The 20,018-nt window shown below is 38.0% G+C and overlaps 1 protein-coding gene across 2 annotated transcripts in view; it reads right to left on the reverse strand.

The window, feature by feature from the left end:
• Positions 1 to 200: 200 nt before the first annotated feature.
• Positions 201 to 20,018, reverse strand: part of LOC125230699 (mucin-5AC) — a 209,465-nt gene continuing 189,647 nt past the window's right edge. For both annotated transcript variants that reach the window (XM_048135955.1, XM_048135956.1), the window contains 5 exons: positions 3,775 to 4,005; positions 3,100 to 3,354; positions 2,441 to 2,977; positions 1,845 to 2,141; positions 201 to 1,216 (listed from right to left, as the gene is read on the reverse strand). In XM_048135955.1, the coding sequence (XP_047991912.1) occupies positions 1,023 to 1,216; positions 1,845 to 2,141; positions 2,441 to 2,977; positions 3,100 to 3,354; positions 3,775 to 4,005 (1,514 nt within the window). In that variant the 3' untranslated portion in view covers positions 201 to 1,022. The remainder of the gene's footprint in view (positions 1,217 to 1,844; positions 2,142 to 2,440; positions 2,978 to 3,099; positions 3,355 to 3,774; positions 4,006 to 20,018) is intronic.

Below are 20,018 nucleotides of genomic sequence, written 5' to 3' on the forward strand. Positions count from 1 at the left end.
TACTCTCTATAAAGACCTCGGATATACCAGGCAAAATAATACAAATTTTATTGGAAGGTAAAATTTTTATATTTTGTCGGTATTGCTACATTACTACTTTATTGAAAGATTGTGTAGATTTTAATATCAAATCCATAAGAGTAGTTTTCGTAGGTATATTCCTGAATGCAGTAACTTTTCAAAGAGGCAGTTTTTTTTAACTATTTACATTCCTATGCTCACGACTGTAGTCCCAACGGGAGTAGTCAGAGGCATTTTAATCGATCCACTCTGCTTTTATTTTTTTAAATAATCGACTTGCCTACGATACGCCGAGCATGATTTTAATTTCTAAATTCAGCTTTAATATCCACGTATTAAGTCCCAATTAGATATCAGGTACGCCTATTCAAAATGCCACTGCAAACACTTTGACAAATAATGTTTCTCGAAGAGAACGAAAACTCAAATCGTTTCAATAGTATTGTTAGCTGTACTTTTCCTCATATCGGTCTTTGTTTTAATATGGCGTTTAGAGAACTAGCGATTGACTGGAAGGGAATACAGCATAAATATGTATAACTTATCATGGGTATAAATAATCCACGGGCCGGTTGTGAACTCCAAATAAAATAAGATTGTTTACAAACATGTCTCAGCAGTAGCGATATAATGACATGAGTACAACCGTAGATTCATTAATTAGTTGTTAACAAAGTTTCAACGACCACCTACTGTATATATAACTCAATGGTAGCATATGGTAGGTACCATAATGTTGACTTATCACCCAATTTCTAACTGTAAATTTTATGAGATCGTGAAGTGGGTAAAATTTTACTTGCAAGATTTGACCGGTACTAACACACCTACTGAGATAGGTACTTGTCTATTGCAAGTTAAATACAATCTTACCAAAAATACTTCCAGCCAGTCGCTAATCCCCCAAACGTATTGTTGTAGTCCTAAGGCACCCCAGAGGTGCAAAGGGCCTACACGAGCTCCCGCCACGCCTTCATATCTTCTCCAAACTCCTCCCCCTTTTAAATATCCTTCTCATCGCACCCCAGCCCCGCGGACCAGTTACAGATGCCCCCCACAGGGTCGAAGCTGAGCCCTTTAGGACAGATGTACTCCCAGCCGAGCAGTGAGCCGTTCTCTATGCGGGCGCACGAGATGAACTTCTTGCACGACGACGGGTGCGGGAAGTTGCCGATGTCCAGGCATTCTATTGTTCCTGAGGAAGAAATACATATACAAGCTTAGATAGACGGCGCGAGACATAAGAATGTGCTGACTTGAGGTACAGATATAGTGCGAAAAGCTTTTCCTTCTGCTATTTCAGGCATAGTAAAAAACGTACTGACAGTGTCTGAAATAGTATGACAAATACGAACGTTTCCGGAAAAATACGAAGTAAAAACTTTCGCACTACATCAGTCTGTACAACATAGTTCAAAGTAGCAATCAAATGTGGTATATTAATAGATGAGCAATGTTATTTAAATTTTTAGGATATAAGTAAATAAAATATATAACTAAAACTAAAAATATTAAATGAACTGGCGCAGTCGGTAGGACAGAACGTAAATAGTTAAAAAAAAGTGCCAATCCGAAATCACTGTCTTGTTATATTGTGCTCATTAAGCTTTAAAATTACTGCTACTATTTTTTTACAGTGTGTTTGAAATTAAATAGATCCATTTTATTTTATTTCGAAACCCAGCGTAGGCCGATTATGTTACAAGTTACAACTGCCACTTTTTGGAAATATTAGAAATTATATATAGCATGAAGAATATAGGTTTTATAGTCCTAGTTTCTTCAGTCTTCTATGCCGGTAATCATTCGTTATAGTATCTTACCTTTCCCATGCACCACGACCTTCGTTCCCTCCTCATACTTCTCCGCCATCCGCTCCGCCCCATCATCATAATAATCATAATTATCAATCGGCCTGTACGTCCTGTTCGGTACGTCCTTCTGTATCTTCTCGAAGGGTTTCTGGAACTTCTTGGAGGGCACGCGGCGGGGCTTGGGCGTGGTGGCGGGGGCGGGGGTCGGCGGGAGCGTGGTGGAGATCTTGCGGTAGACCGTCTTGCGCGTTGCTGGTTGCCTGGTCGTTTGAGGCGTTGTGATGGGGGAGAGGTATTGGTATTCGTCTGGGGAAAATAAAATATATTGTCAATTCTTGTTCTGTCATCAGCACTTACATTGGAATCAAGCAAGGTTCTCAACGTATTGTACTATTATATCTAATTACGATTTAAATAAAGCTTTGTAGTATGGACGAGAGGAGGCCTGTGCCCAGCAGTGGGACGTAAAACGTGGGACGTGCTTTGTTTCTGATGAGCATCCTCTAAGTATATTTTCGAGTAGACGCGTGTCGGGCTAACATGTTGACTAATGTCAAAACTGACATGTAATTATTAAGACAAAAGTCGAAATTACTCGGACTTACCATCATAAGTCTTGGTAACCGGTGACTCCAGCAAATATTCCCTAGTGAAGTACGATGGCTCTTGTCCATTATACCCCGACGTCGAGTACCCAAACTCTTCCACCGGCACGCCCACATACTTATCGTTCCCACCCAAGTACCTCGCCGTAGACGGCCCGAGGTTCTGGCCTCCTGTCACACCCTGGTTTAGTATTGATGGTGTGGATGGAGATCTTGATACAGTGGATAGAAACACTGGGCTAGTATTAGGGGGGTTGTAAGTAGTCTTAGCGTAGCCAGTCGTCGATTCAAACGCTCCTGTTGTATAATCCTTGTTTCGCAGAGAAGTGGACTCATAATTGGGAGTGCTGAATTCTTCTGAGTAAATGGTCTTGGGCTCGGTGAAGTCGGTGTACTGCGGGGTGTAGGAGTAGTCAGCGGTTTGAGTCCGTGTGGTTTTCTTGGTGGGTTGTTCGTCGTCGTAACTGGGGAGATTGGGGATGGGAGCGGCTAGGAGTTGGTGGGCTGCTATGGCTACTGCTGTTTCTGCGCTGTTATCTGTAATAAAACATTCTCGTTATATTACCATTGTACAAAAACCAGCATTGATCGTATCGATCGATCGTGGTATTTATCCTTTCAAGTGGCAGGACATATCATAATAATAGTTTAAAGGTTACCTTCAACCGTAGTCGAGCTCAAAGTAGTCGTGTCACTAAAATCTTCTTGGCTCTTGGATTTCTTCAGCTCGTCTAGCTGATTTTGCTTGATACTGGCGCTGTATTTCTTACTGTGTCTCTTTGGTTCTTGTTCGTTGGTCGCGGAAGGATTCTGGTCTCTCGCTTCATCTTTGAGATTGACGAGCGGTCGTCTTTGGATTTTCACTGTCGTTTTTGGAACGTATCTTGGAGCGAGTGCTGGATCTTCGATCGAATCTGTAAAATGGAAAGCTATTGAGAAACGATCAGGTAGCATGTAACTGTAGTGTTTTGGAAACTGCATATTGTGACCTCAGTGCAGTTGGTTAAAGATCAACCCCGACTAAATGCTTTGTTCATGATACTAAGGAAGATTTTATAGCAACGGCTTAGTAAATTGTGGCTACCGTTTAGCTTTCAAGTCTCCTAAGCAGGTGATCCGACTTTTATGCCCTTTGGTTAGAGACTTACCAGTATCCCCGATGTCTTGTAGCGACTCCTCACTAGGCAGACCCACTGTCGAGGCTTGCGTGGCCGACGTAGTCGAGAGCGACGACTTAAGAGTACTTAGTCACAATAGACGAGCGTTGGCTACTGGCGATGCGGAATGGCCTTCGTGACGTTGGGGCAGTGGTTGATTGACTCTTAAATTCTTACCAGTATCTCCAATATCCTGTAGCGACTCTTCACTTGCTAGGCCCACTGTCGAGGCTTGCGTGGTCGACGTAGTCGAGAGCGACGACTTAGTAGTCACAATTGACGGGCGTCGGCGGCTGGCGATGCGGAATGGTCTTCGTGACGTTGGGGTGGCGGTAGTGGTTGCAGACGAGGACGCTGATGATGATGATGGTGATGCTTGTGATGATGGGGCTGGTGTCGTTGAAGTAGCTAAGGAAAGGAAAGAGTGGTTTTAGATCGAAGAAAATCTGGCTTTACTAATATCTTTAGTGTAGTTATATGATGAAACTAGAATTGCAGTTTACACTTTCAATGCCAACGATTGCTACATGCTACGAGCGTGTGTAGCATGGAGAAATGTGTGAAGTATCGAAAAGCCCCTAGCAACAGACACCCGATTTCGGGTTCAGCGATACTGAATCAGTTAAAAAATTAATTGGAGATCTAAAAAAAACAAATAATTAAATAATTAAATAAAGGAAAGGCTTAATCCTCGTCTTAACTTGCAGCTTATTTAATCTCGTTTTAGTAACAGATCATAAACGTAATGGATCATTTAAGCTCATAATAGACCCAGAGCCCAGGCCCGCCAGACCTTCCTCAAATTCTCAAGGATGAAACTTTGGGACAATGTAGAGTTCATATCGGCGGTTAATGTGTGCATATTTTCTAGTTCGGCCCATCGGCCAATTTTTTGCTATCAAGTGATGAAGGTGAAAAAAAAAAGTGCTTACTTTCCTTAAATTCTCAAGGCTGATTTTTATATATGTGTTAGAGCACGTTGTTAGAAATTGGTTATCATCAATGCCAGACCGTTTCCGCCGGCCATAACTTTTACCAGACGCGACATAGTTGGCAAAAGACGACTCTAACTTACCTCATTTTCTCAAGCCTGATTTTGATATATGATACGCAGGGACCTATAACTAGACCGTTTGTAAGCAGCCAGACCAATCGGATGGACCCAACCATCCGCCAGACCGACTTAAAGTTTCGATATGAGCATTAGTAGAATTGAAATATTCCGGGTCTATAAAAGCTAAAAACTTGAATTTTCTACATTAAGCTACGTGTATATTGTATACTTGACGTAATAAGCGACTTTCAAAAATTTTACTTTAAGGAAATAAAAAAATGAAAGTTTATATGTGGTGCAAGATTAATTTTAAGCTATGAATTTTATTTACACTGCGTAAGTACATGTGTATTTTATTATAAATATAACTTTTACCAGACGCGACAAAGTTGGCAAAAAACGACTCTAACTTACCTCATTTTCTCAAGCCTGATTTTGATATATGATACGCAGGGACCTGTAACTAGACCGTTTGTAAACAGCCAGGGTGGCTAGCCGAATGGCACAATCGCTCACGAAACGCTCACGAAACGAAGCGCTAGTAGATATCTATCTCTATCGCGCTTGCGTATTGGCGCGACAGAGCCAGCGGCGTATCGCTTTCGTTTGGCGTCGGAGAAATGCCATTCGGCTACGGGGCCAGACCAATCGGATGGACCCAACCATCCGCCAGACCGACTTAAAGTTTCGATATGAGCATTAGTAGAATTGAAATATTCCGGGTCTATAAAAGCTAAAAAACTTGAATTTTCTACATTAAGCTACGTGTATATAGTATACTTGACGTAATAAGCGACTTTCAAAAATTTTACTTCTAAGGAAATAAAAAAATGAAAGTTTATATGTGGTGCAAGATTAATTTTAAGCTATGAATTTTATTTACACTGCGTAAGTACATGTGTATTTTATTATAAATATAACTTTTACCAGACGCGACAAAGTTGGCAAAAAACGACTCTAACTTACCTCATTTTCTCAAGCCTGATTTTGGTATATGATACGCAGGGACCTGTAACCAGACCGTTTGTAAGCAGCCAGACCAATCGGATGGACCCAACCATCCGCCAGACCGACTTAAAGTTTCGATATGAGCATTAGTAGAATTGAAATATTCCGGGTCTATAAAAGCTAAAAACTTGAATTTTCTACATTAAGCTACGTGTATATTGTATACTTGACGTAATAAGCGACTTTCAAAAATTTTACTTCTAAGGAAATAAAAAAATGAAAGTTTATATGTGGTGCAAGATTAATTTTAAGCTATGAATTTTATTTACACTGCGTAAGTACATGTGTATTTTATTATAAATATAACTTTTACCAGACGCGACAAAGTTGGCAAAAAACGACTCTAACTTACCTCATTTTCTCAAGCCTGATTTTGATATATGATACGCAGGGACCTGTAACTAGACCATTTGTAAGCAGCCAGACCAATCGGATGAACCCAACCATCTGCCAGAGCGACTTAAAGTTTCGATATGAGCATTAGTAGAATTGAAATATTCCGGGTCTATAAAAGCTAAAAACTTGAATTTTCTACATTAACCTACGTGTATATTGTATACTTGACGTAATAAGCGACTTTCAAAAATTTTACTTCTAAGGAAATAAAAAAATGAAAGTTTATATGTGGTGCAAGATTAATTTCAATATTTCAATTCTACTAATGCTCATATCGAAACTTTAAGTCGGTCTGGCGGATGGTTGGGTCCATCCGATTGGTCTGGCTGCTTACAAACGGTCTAGTTACAGGTCCCTGCGTATCATATATCAAAATCAGGCTTGAGAAAATGAGGTAAGTTAGAGTCGTTTTTTGCCAACGTTGTCGCGTCTGGTAAAAGTTATATTTATAATAAAATACACATGTACTTACGCAGTGTAAATAAAATTCATAGCTTAAAATTAATCTTGCACCACATATAAACTTTCATTTTTTTATTTCCTTAGAAGTAAAATTTTTGAAAGTCGCTTATTACGTCAAGTATACAATATACACGTAGCTTAATGTAGAAAATTCAAGTTTTTAGCTTTTATAGACCCGGAATATTTCAATTCTACTAATGCTCATATCGAAACTTTAAGTCGGTCTGGCGGATGGTTGGGTCCATCCGATTGGTCTGGCTGCTTACAAACGGTCCGGTGTCCGGTTACAGGTCCCTGCGTATCATATACCAAAATCAGGCTTGAGAAAATGAGGTAAGTTAGAGTCGTTTTTTGCCAACTTTGTCGCGTCTGGTAAAAGTTATATTTATAATAAAATACACATGTACTTACGCAGCGTAAATAAAATTCACAGCTTAAAATTAATCTTGCACCACATATAAACTTTAATTTTTTTATTTCCTTAGAAGTAAAATTTTTGAAAGTCGTGTTACGTCAAGTATACAATATACACGAAGCTTAATGTAGAAAATTCAAGTTTTTAGCTTTTATAGACCCGGAATATTTCAATTCTACTAATGCTCATATCGAAACTTTAAGTCGGTCTGGCGGATGGTTGGGTCCATCCCATTGGTCTGGCTGCTTACAAACGGTCTAGTTACAGGTCCCTGCGTATCATATATCAAAATCAGGCTTGAGAAAATGAGGTAAGTTAGAGTCGTTTTTTGCCAACTTTGTCGCGTCTGGTAAAAGTTATATTTATAATAAAATACACATGTACTTACGCAGTGTAAATAAAATTCATAGCTTAAAATTAATCTTGCACCACATATAAACTTTCATTTTTTTATTTCCTTAAAAGTAAAATTTTTGAAAGTCGCTTATTACGTCAAGTATACAATATACACGTAGCTTAATGTAGAAAATTCAAGTTTTTAGCTTTTATAGACCCGGAATATTTCAATTCTACTAATGCTCATATCGAAACTTTAAGTCGGTCTGGCGGATGGTTGGGTCCATTCGATTGGTCTGGCTGCTTACAAACGGTCTAGTTATAGGTCCCTGCGTATCATATATCAAAATCAGGCTTGAGAAAATGAGGTAAGTTAGAGTCGTTTTTTGCCAACTTTGTCGCGTCTGGTAAAAGTTATGGCCGGCGGAAACGGTCTGGCATTGATGATAACCAATTTCTAACAACGTGCTCTAACACATATATAAAAATCAGCCTTGAGAATTTAAGGAAAGTAAGCACTTTTTTTTTTCACCTTCATCACTTGATAGCAAAAAATTGGCCGATGGGCCGAACTAGAAAATATGCACACATTAAACGCCGACGTGAACTCTACATTGTCCCAAAGTTTCATCCTTGAGAATTTGAGGAAGGTCTGGCGGGCCTGGGCTCTTGATCTATAAGCACGTCCAAATGACTATTAACGTAGGTGTATAATGCGTCATAATCCGCATGTCTATTGCATTATCCACCTTGACATTGAAAACTCTGAATACTTGAATAGTTACACACTTGTTTTGCTATTCGGCATTAACCTACTTGTTAATTGTCAGATGAACAAATATCAAATCGGATCATACTGAATAAAATTAATCTTTTGTATGTATATGAGATAGAGCTTCATGGCTGTTTGCTTTCGAGTCTTAATTACCTACTTACGAAGATCTTACTACGAAAATAATAGGCCGGTAGGTAAAGGCTGATTATATTTATTTATATTTATATTATTGTTTGTAAAGGCTGATTATATTTATTTATTTATATTTATATTATGTTTGTACGTACAAAGCTACAAAGCGAATTTCTCTGGCGTGTTTGGTAATAATCTCATGTCCGTTTTATTTTTTACGTTCTAGGTAAGTACCTAAATATTCTAAGTACATAAATACTACTGAAATTAGGCTTTTTCGTTTGTGTTTTCAAACCTAAATGTAGAATACGTAAGTACGAATAGGCAGGCCATAAAAGCCTTGTAGGTGCATTGGCCAACCACACATTCAGATGGCTGACATACCTTCTTTAATGGAGCCAGTTCAGAGCCTCGGACAGAAACGAGGAAGATTACATACAGGTCATTAGAGTGCTTACTTAGCATTGCCAACGTTTAGACAAACATTGTGCAACGCGACAAATAGCTTTCGTTTGATTAATGATATAATGGAGACAATGTATATCGTAATAAATGAACGAGTTGACATGCTGTCATCGAACACGAGCGCTGGAGGGTATTGAAACCGCTTTTAGGTTTCATAATTGTGTCGCATGTTGTAGAGGGATACAAGATTATTGCTACTTGTGACTATGGCTATAGAAAACTGTTTATTTCTATTTTTATGCTCTACATCTAAATATAGGTCTTGATACGGTGGCGCAGCTATAGGAAATTATTATTAGTTCGTTTTCACTTTATCCGATCCAATATCGGATGTAGGAAGAATTTCAAAGGAAAAAATCGAATATTCTCTTATTTTTATAAGACAATTTTGTTTTTTATAGTTTTAACAGATTTTGACGGTTCTTACCTCTTGAGTTCATGTATTTGTTGGATCTGTACTTGATTATTAGGGACGTAACACCTTTTACAGCATGGAAACCATGTTAACAGTAGGTACGTTCATGTATTCAAAAATAGCCGCAGTGAAAGTTCTATTTGTCTTAATATTAGCAACCGAATCATAATAGAGCTCGCTAATTAACATCGATACTATCGATACACTACAATACACATCCATACCATTGTCCATTCTCGAGCAGCCGTGAAACGAGCGGAAACACGAGGCATCGTTAGCGGGTAATTATGGACAACAAACAGCGGCATGGGGTCATATTTGGAGCGATACCATTGTTGGTATTAACATCGAACAATTAGAAGGATAGATTGAGATGTAAAGATTTTTCCGGTTTCATAACGGCCTACCGTTTTTCATTTATACTACATAATTAAATAATTGCATTCCTGATGACGCGCACTGACAAGTGTATAACACATTATTTCAGTCCTTGCGTCACTATGAGGGTGAGGTTTCCACACATTCGATTCGATGGGCGACCCCTAAAAATATTACACTTAACTTACTACGATGTATATCGATATACTACAATACACATCCATACTATAAAACTTTTTTTTAAATTGTAAATGGGCTTACTCTTGGCTACAGACTGGCCAAAGGCAAAGACGTGGCCTACGATGGAGTAAATATAAAAGTAATAGTGAAAAAGATAAGAGAAAAAAAAGATATTACTTTTGAAACCGTTCTAAAGAGCCTACTGACGATCAGTCCAAAGACCTGTCAATTACAAGTAAAACGGTGATAGCACTGAAGAACCCGTAGTCGCATTGATTAAGATAAAGATGACCAACAAGTTATCTGAATAATAATTATATATCAACAGCTATTCGGTTAACATGCTGTGTGGACTGTGGATCATCAATAATCTCAATCAGATGGGACTAGACAAGGCAAAGAGGATCAAAATCTAGAACATTTCGTTCAAGGGAAACCGGTTTTCCTTCGAAGTTTTTTTGCAAATTTCTTATCAATATGTATCAGATACCTATGCATTAAAAACGAGAATGTTGTCCTAATCCAAATAACACAGTTAATTGTATTGTTTATTCATGTATTTCTGGTTTATGTAGGACAGAGTATGATTGTTCACTGAATGTTCACTGATCCGCTTTGCAATCAATTACCTATTCATTTTGTCCTCAAAAGAGTCTATCAAATAAAATTATTGGCTTTTTTAGCTAAAGCTATTAAATTTACGAACCTCAGATTTTACCGATAAACAATTCAGGTGCCGTAGCTGAAAGGCATTTCTGCGACGCGAAACGAAAACGAAACGCCGCGAAAGGTACCTAGTCTGGCTCTGTCGGGCCAATACTAACGAGCGCTTCGTTTCGTGAGCGTTTGTGCCATTCGGCTACGTACCCAGTTAAGAGGGGGTCGTACGAAATCCTCGAAAAGTGCATTCGGCGTTTAACAAATGCTGCTCACATTTCTAAATTAAATGAAATAAAATAAATGTAGTTATTATGTTAAAGAGTGTGTCTACAACTTTTGACTATTCACAATCTCCAATTATTAACGGTGTAATAACTAAACCCACACAAAGTTGACCTAAAATGAGAAAAACGTATGTCGCCGTTTAGTAAACTTTGTTAAAAAAATTTAATACCCTAGTTAAAACATTATGTGATTCTGAAAGCCAGATAAATGGACTACAAGTTTTGAGGTTTTTTATATTTTTCCTCTCAAAGGCAACAAAGAAATTTTACCTTAAATTTAAACTATCGTAAAATTTCCATACATTCGCCATTGCTGTCAGAATTCTCCTTTCGATTAGATGCCGTGAGCGGCTCATCGGAGGCAGACGTGTCGCCGGTCGCTCCGCGTTGACAATTAAATTTGACAAATATTTTGACAGAAAATAGTGTACGTACACGAAAAACCATACCAGTGTAAAACTGTGCTCAAAATAAATAGGGTAAATCAAATATGTCAGGTGGAGATCCAATCTCATTTAAAATTTAAAGGTGCATGGCTTGTGCATAAAAAATAAATAAAAATATATCACATTATTAAAGAAAATAACGAACACAACCGAATGAGTATAAATGATTTCATTCTAGTTCGGTTAAATTGAAAAGCGTTTCATGTTTTCTTTTACTCATTGGGATAAATTTTCATTACGCTGGTATTAACAGTACGTCATTTTAAAAATATATATGACAGCACCTACGTCAAATTCTGTCAACGGTTGTATGTAAACAATTATAATTTAATTTATTTTTACATATTTAGATACTTATTAATCGATTCTTACTTAGAATAGAAGAAAGGGAAATGCGGGCGGGTATATAAGTACCTATTTATTAAATAAATATTCCGTATGGTGTGCTTCTGGTTCAAGATTACCCTGTGCATACCACGAACACGTAAGTAACCGTAAGTTCATCGTTGTTTAGAAAGTAACGCTCGTTTTGAATGGCACTTCTGCATTCAACTAGACCAGATGTTCATGGAACAGTCACCAGCATACGTATATGACTATGAACGGCCGTGACAACATATCCGATTCTCTATAGGGGCCATAAGTATATGACGACATATTCCCGGCAAAAAATTGTGATGCTTCGTGACCGGCAAAAACATAGTCTCTCTTTCTAGCGTCTCGCGAACGTAGCGTCGGGCCAACTGTATGTTAAAAGACGCCGCGTCGCGTCGGCGCGGCTTAGCCATACAGTTGGCCCGACGCTACGATCGCGAGACGGTAGATGTGGGAAGGTCGCTCGGTCAGTCGGGTCGCTTAAAAATATTTGTTTCCTTATAAAAATCTAAATTACACTCTCACTCGCATAATTATCTATCCATTGTTAAAGCAAATATATATCTTACGGGCTAGAAATCATTAATATGTAATTAAAGTGCAATAACAAACCCTACCTTAGTTGCCTTAGAGCGGTAAATTGTATGAGGTGATTTGACATCTCACGAAACACGTGCAGTATTATATAGTCATTGCATATGTCTGTCTCATCTGTTCTTAAACTATGACAACTAAACTTATTACAAATCTGATATCAGAAGCCTTTTTACAAGCTTTTATTCAACTTGCCTTGTTAGTTTGGGTCAAAACGTAGAAGCTAAATTTGACCCACTTTCCGGTTTCCGATTGAGCTGAAATTTTGCACACATATGTAAATCACGTGACAATGCAATATTATGGTATCATGGAGGTGATCTGATGATGGAGCAGAAAGGTGGTCAGAGGAACTCTGTTATGAAACGTCGTATCCCCATTGAGTAAGGGGTTTTTAGAAACATCTTGGAGAGCAATAGATAATTGTTGAAAGAAAGGTACAGTCGGCTAAGGTAAAGCTTGTGCCAAAAATGAAATCTTTGCAAAAAAAAATATTATAAATTGGGAGGTGTAATTTTTTATTATCTCTGCATTTCATTGAGAAGAAAAACCGGCCAAGAGCGCGTCGGGTCACGGTCAGTGTAATAGGGTTTCGTAGTTCCAAGGAAAATAATATATTTAGGGGCATGAAAATGTCTGTCAAAGTTGGCATTTAAATTTATTGTATTATTTACTCATTTTAACTTTATTTTTGTGTGAAATTTTGCTCAGAATTTGTTCGTTATCCTTTTGAATGTAGTGTATACCTACACTTCTAAAATTTAATGTTCCATACATACTTACTACAATTTTCTTTTCATTGACAGACGATTTCAATTTCAATTTTCAATTTCAATTTGATGGATAAATATCCGCGGCCTGAGGGGTGAATAGGATCAGGAATGGGGGGAATCGGGTCGCAAAGGGGGTGAATAGGTTTACGAAGGGGGTGATTAGGGTCGGAAGAGGGGTGAATTGGGATGTGTGGTCAGTGGTTGTCAAATTGTATAAAGGATATATAACTTACCTAAAGTGATGTTTTTATGAATGACCTCTCTGTATATGGACGCAATTTATACGTCAATGTATTGCTTCGTAGTTAGACTAGATACAAGAAATCAATATTTAGAAATGTTAATTACACTTCTGTCAACCTCCACGTTTCACCCATGATTGCTATAATATAAATGGATTACTTTAAAATAAAAATCACAAGTATGAAACTATACAACTAGGGAAGAAATAAAATTATTTTATTGAATAATTTTTGATTTGTTCTTTTTCAAGTTTATATAAATAATAAATTCTCAATTCGCTCAAAGGTTGAAAGAGACACCTTATAGGGATAAGTTCGCCTTTGTGCACGATAACTATACTGTATTTATATGTCCTAACTTATCTTATGTACAATAAAGTGTTCACATACATACATACATAAATTGAAATAGATATTATACACGAAAGAAAAAAATTAAGGTAGGCTGCGTCAGGGACACAGCCGCGATGGATAACGTGAAACGTTGTGTGGACCACCGCTATTGAGGACGGGACGTAACTAACTAGCGAAGGCCGCAGGCCGAGCTGCGGACAGACAGTGCTCCCAGGCATAACAATAATAAGTGTCTAAAAAGCGAAGCGGCGGGCCGGAGGCCCAACGCTGAGCTTCGAAACCTAGCGAAGGCCGAAGGCCGAGCTCCGCGTAGGGCCGAAGGCCCGGAGCGTCCCCGAGGCAGTTCAAAGCACGCGAGGCCGCAGGCCGAGCTGCAGACAGATAGTGCTCCCACACAAAGCAATAGTAAAAGTGTCTAAAAAGCGAAGCGGTGGGCCAGAGGCCCAGCGCTGAGCTCCGAAACCCAGCGAAGGCCGAAGGCCGAGCTCCGCGTAGGGCCGAAGGCCCGGAGCGTCCCCGAGGCGCTCCCAAGTACGGGAGGCCGCAGGCCGAGCTGCAGACAGATAGTGCTCCCACACAGAGTAATAATAAAAGTGTCTAAACGCGAAGCGGCGGGCTGGAGGCCCAACGCTGAGCTTCGAAACCCAGCGAAGGCCGAAGGCCGAGCTCCGGGTAGGGCTGAAGGCCCGGAGTGTCCCCGAGGAGCTCCCAAGCAGGCGAGGCCGCAAGTCGAGCTGCGGATAGATAGTGCTCCCACACAGAGCAATAATAAAAATAAAAAAATAGCTGAGCTGTGGAGAGAGAAAGCTCCCACACAGAGAAATAATAAAAGTATAAGGTAAGCAAAATACAAAAGACAAGACCGTGGGGCCTTCGGGGCCTGCGCACCACCAAAATTAAGCAAAACTTTAACTATGGGTGCTAGGCGACGATATGACATAGGTACTTATTATACATAGAAAACTTCCATGACTCAGAAACAAATATCTGGGTACGTCACACAATTGAATGCCCTTACCGGGATTCGTACCCAGGACTGCGGCTTAGCAGAACGTCTAAGTGTAAGTAAGTATGTAGCTATTTGAATGAATGAATGAACATTACAAAGTCCAAATTCTCAAGCAACCGCCGTCGGTTCCATTTACTGTCGCCGCACCGCTACAGATTCTGATGCATTATTTGAGAATATTACAACTACAATGAATCATTATTGCTTGATCTTCATAATAAAAATAATTTGCTTCATTTTAATGTTTTAAATTTTGCATGCGATGGCTTTAAACGAATCGAAAGAGACACGATTGCTTCGGTATGTTGTATGCGGCTGCCGGCGCCATACATTCTAAATGCATATTTGAGGAGATGAATATGTTTTACTATAGAAAATGTATATTTACTGTAATCCTTATTAGTTAGTCTTAGTGTTTTAAGCACTTTTTTACAGTTATATGCTTAAATTTTTGCATACGATGGCCGTAAACGAATCGGAAGAGACAAAATTGCTTCGGTATGTTATATGCGACGGCGGCGCCTTACATTCTAATGCATATTGGAGGAGATGAATATGTTTTAGTATAGAAAATGTATATTTATTGTAATCTTTATTAGTTAGTCTTAGTGTTTTTAGTAATTTTTGATGGTTTTATGCTTTAATTTTATCATATGATTGCCTCAAACGAATCGAAAGAGTCACGATTGCCAACAAGTTTCAGTACATTGCCATCCGTTGCCGCCGCCATAGTTTCTAATGCATTATTTCATAAGATGAATAAGTTTTACTATGGATAATGTATATTTATTTTAATCCTTAGTAGTTAATATTAGTGTTTTAAGTAATTTTTGACAGTTTTATGCTTTAATTTTTGCATACGATGTCCTCAAATATGAACAAGCACCAAATTTTTGTAAAAAATGCCACATTATTGAATTTTTCCAGCTGGTCATAAATAAATATGTTAGTCTTTTACAATATTTCCATAATTTAACACTAGATCTATCTAACAATACCATTTTATGGTACAGCACAATACAATTTTTGTGAGTACTTGCTAAACAAACACTACAAAAAATGACATTTTTGGCCCGAATGGAACGCTTTTACTGCAAAAGTGGCGCCATCTGTATCAGCAAATTATATATATCCGAGTAATGGCTACTTTCCTCTATACAGTCATATTAAAATTGTCTGTGTAGGTATTATAGTTACAGAGATATAAGCCGCCGCGCCATAACACTTTTCGTTACACCTGGTTTTCGGTCCGGTCACTCTACTACGGGTTTTTAAAGACGTTCACCTAACGTTTCACGTCAAAAAACGACAAGGCCTACTGATGGCCGAGCCGGGAATCGAACCCGGGTCTTCAGCTTACGCAGCTAACGTCATTACCACTAGGCCACCCGCCCGCCGTGTGGTACCCAACGAAATTTCTCTAGTGTACGTTATCTCTGATAGGCACATTTTGACCACCTCGTATATGAATCTTATAAGGCCCATTTGCACCAACCACTTAACTCAGGGTTAGTGGGCTGTCAACTGTCAAATTCCATGTAAAATAGTGGGTTAACCCTCAGGTTAATCCTCCATCTTTGTTGGTGCAAGTGGCACTTAGAGGATTACGGTATAGCGAGAGACATGGCGGGTTCGATTCCCGGCTCAGCCACCAGGGGGCCTTGTCGTTCTTACTTTCGTGCGTGATATCTATTTCAATGTATAAGCATGAAAACGGTTATGACTTTATTTTCAAATAAGTAATTTTTACTGATAAACTTTTTTTTTGCCATTTAATTTTGTAAGGTATGCTCCCAGCCGAAGATCAGCGCTGATGAAGAGGCACCAAAGAAAACACATCCGTTCCAGCGAAAATATAAACCTACCCACAATCAGTCGGTGCCTATTTACTAAACTACCCACATATGTCAAAAATTTATTTCAAAAAAACTTAATGTCATTATCAGTTTGCCGTTAATATTTGTGGGGTTTGAAATTGGACCAGAAGTGATATTTAAAAAAAACTATACATTTATAAGTTTTATAACCTTTTGAATTTTGGAAGTCGGTTAAAAAATCTGGCCAAATGAGAATCTTTTTTCGCACAATTGTAAAACTAAATTATCTTTACTAGTTACCTCTAAAATACTAAATGAAATGACATCTATTGCGACTTAAGTAGTTTGCATAAATTAGTAACCCAATTCACCTATAGACGGCGCTGCACTTTGGGCTACTTAGTACATCGTTTTCTGAAGATTTTGGGTTCATGGGGTCGGAACGGGTATGAACTACCGTAATTTGTGCTGAATAGGACCAAAACCGACTTTTGAACGTCGATAGCACTTTTTTTATATGTTCCATACTAATTTTTTACACAAAAAATCTTCCAGCGGTGTGAACTTCGGTTTGTCTTTGAAAATATGTCGTTTTATTTAGTAATTTTCGCTCACCCTAACGTTGGGGTGAATAGGGAAAAGTGCTAGGGTTGACCCTTTTGGACTACGAACAAAACCTGACTAACTAATATGTTATGAGTAGTCGGTTATGTATTAATAAAATAAATTTATCGAAATCTACACATATGATAACCTTAAACCAACCAACCAATAAATGGTGCTCTGACGCAGTGAACAAGTAAGTATGGTCGTGGGCAGTGCGGATAACGTGTTAAAATATAACATAAATATAATATGTTTGTTGCTATTTTTCATGTTTAAATAACTTCTAAACTAACGTAGTGGTATTCAAGTAAAAGGTTCACAGTGAATATTAAGTAGCTTGCCAGAAATGTGTTTCTGCTTAGCTATACCTACCATTGTAAGTATTGAGTTTTGTATCATAAAGTCAAACTAGGCATTTATTACTAATGATATACTCTGTGGGGTGCCTTTGATCACTTGCATGGGGTAACATTGACCATAATGACACATAGTTGATTATTGTCTGATTATGTCACGGTACTTGTTGAGTTGAGGCAGATAATTTGATCTCTTCGTGTGATAAATATTGAAACAATTGCAAATAAAGTTGGTTTTTCGAAGATGGTAGGTAATTTTTATTTTTGATCAAAGTAACCCCAAAATAGCGTTAATGAGTTGTAATATTTGACTGTGCGAACCGTTTTTTTATCTTTTCTTGAGATAAAATATTTTTGCAAGGGGTTACATTCGATTACCATTAAAAAAAAACATAGGCTATCAAAGTAACCCCAATGTCAGTTTAAGTTTGATCTCATAGTTTTTTTTTCTGCGTACATTATTTTGTTACTTTTCTAGATTTTTAGCAGGAAAAGACTAAAAAAGTTGATGGTCCCATTTTTTTTCTTCCTTTACATTTAATGGATAAAAATATCCATTAAATGTAGAAGCTAGCTATAGCTACCCATTACATGTAGAAGCTAGAGAAGTTTAAATTCCCAAATTGGTCAATGTAACCCCAGTTTACGGTAGACACCGTGAATCTATTCTAATAATTCTCTTTTTATTTGAAATAAAAATCGTTACGATACTAAAATATACAATCTAAGATAAAAATGCTTTTCATATATAGTTATAAACTTAGTTCAGAATTTTTTTTCGTACAACTTTAATTAAATTGGTCTACCTATCAAGTTCAAAATAATTTTCCTAGAAAGTCTTTATAAAGTCCTGCTTTTGAGATTTTTTCATATTTGAGAAAACAGCCCTTATTGCCTGAAATACGGCAATGATATTGACATTGACATTTGCTTTTTCGTATTTTGACTGCACTGTTGTATTTTTTGCCATGCTAATTTGAACCTTATCTCTGAGCGATGTTTTTTAATTTTCAGTCACGTCACAGATGTTTATGACATAACATCTAGGTATTTAGCCATTTAAAAGAAACTACAAGGGACTTTACAGACGTGGCGACTGCAACTGGTACAGGGCCTAAGCTATAATTTAAAATTATATTGTGATTTTTATATGTTTTTTTGTGTCTTATTTATTACCAAGTATGAGTTTCAACATTTTCAACTCAAGAAACTGAAATTTAGAGAAGAGACTCGGAAATTGGGTAAGATAAAGAGTCTGATGCAGATGGCGATGGCGGTATTGGGATAAGATAAGATATGCGTCGATATTCCCCGTCTTTCTTTGTGTCTCTGACTTGACTGCTGCTAGCTGTTCTCTATTCATTAGGTTTTTATTTTATACACATACTTTATTTTGTATCAAACTAAATGATAAAAAAACCTAACGACCAAAAAGAATAAAGAAAATATCTGATAGTCTTTAATACAACCCGCATATACGTAATGCACAGCACAGGCCTCTGAAAACCTGCAGGGCAATCATAGTCGCGCGATAAATGATAAAACATCGGACCGTCCCTGTTGCCACACGACTTTGAATAATGTTTGCGGGGATAGGCAGGCTGACGATTTTTAATCTAAGTATAGAAAAGTAACGCAAAATGAAGTGCAAAGTAATTTGAAATACACCTAGATAAACAATCAACAGTAAGGAACGTTATCTACATATTTAGGTAAATTTAAGTCACATGAGACATGAACAGAAGGAAAGCTAGATGATGCGTATTTTTTCTCTGTCTTCTTGTATGCTACCTTTTTTACAGTTTAATTTCTCAAAGGAGGTCAGTAGTTGACTACAAACTCATCTAACACTCTTGAAAAAAATTAAGGGTCACTGACCTTTCACAGTAAATTGAGGTAGTGTGAGTGAAGGGTGTTTGTGTGTGTAATGGGGTAATTTGACAGATTCTGAAAATTCTCCCTACTCTACCCCCTCTTAAGAAATTATAACTGCCGACAGAAATCCTCGAGGAGAAATATCAAAATGACTGACGAAGAAATTTTTGCCGAACCAAAACCGAGGTCTCTAGAGCGTTTTCACTTTATCCGGTCCAATATCGGATATACCTATAGGATGAATGTCAAAGATGGCGCCGTCAATGTATGGGGGATATCAGTCCTTCATCCGATATAGGATCGGATAATGTGAAAATGAAAACGCATTAAGGAAATCGGGAAGTATGCGGTATGTGTATGTAGTCACGGTTTTTTTTGCGCGATAGGAGGCAAACGAGCAGACAGGTCGCCTGATGGTAAGCGGTCACTGCCGCCCATGGACACCTGAAATACCAGAAGGATTGGCGGTGCATTGCCGGTGCGTTGTTTCCGAACTGATAAAAACAAAACCTTAATGTAAGTGTTGCCCCACAACCACACAACACAAGGTATATCGAGTACAACGCGTGTAAAACGAGATCAATAGTGTTCTCAGCGATTAATCGGATCATTTCTCCATCGTTTCACAATAATCGATTTGTTTAGACGTGGGAGCGAGCTGGGTTGTTATTACTGATTAGCATTTGTAATCGAATGGGTTTAATGACTAACATTGACATATCTAATGATCGACATGTGTCTTGAAAGCGGGTTCAAGCCGTTCAAGCTTAGACGAACTGAATCGGTTTAATAGTTGTTATAGCACATTAATAGGCTACTTGCCTCCTAGTCAAATCAGCTTCTTTTTAAGAACTGTCAAAACAAATTTGAACTACTTGCTATTTAATATGGAATTTATATGAAATCGAATTGAGTGACGTCACGGTCAACTCAGTTACTTTATATATTTCTACTTGACTCATTAAATATAAGTAGAAATCGGATTTAAAAATAACTTCTGTCCATGTTTTTCTT

The sequence above is a fragment of the Leguminivora glycinivorella genome, chromosome 10 (assembly GCF_023078275.1).
Source record: "Leguminivora glycinivorella isolate SPB_JAAS2020 chromosome 10, LegGlyc_1.1, whole genome shotgun sequence".
NCBI classification, from domain to species: Eukaryota; Metazoa; Arthropoda; class Insecta; order Lepidoptera; family Tortricidae; genus Leguminivora; species Leguminivora glycinivorella.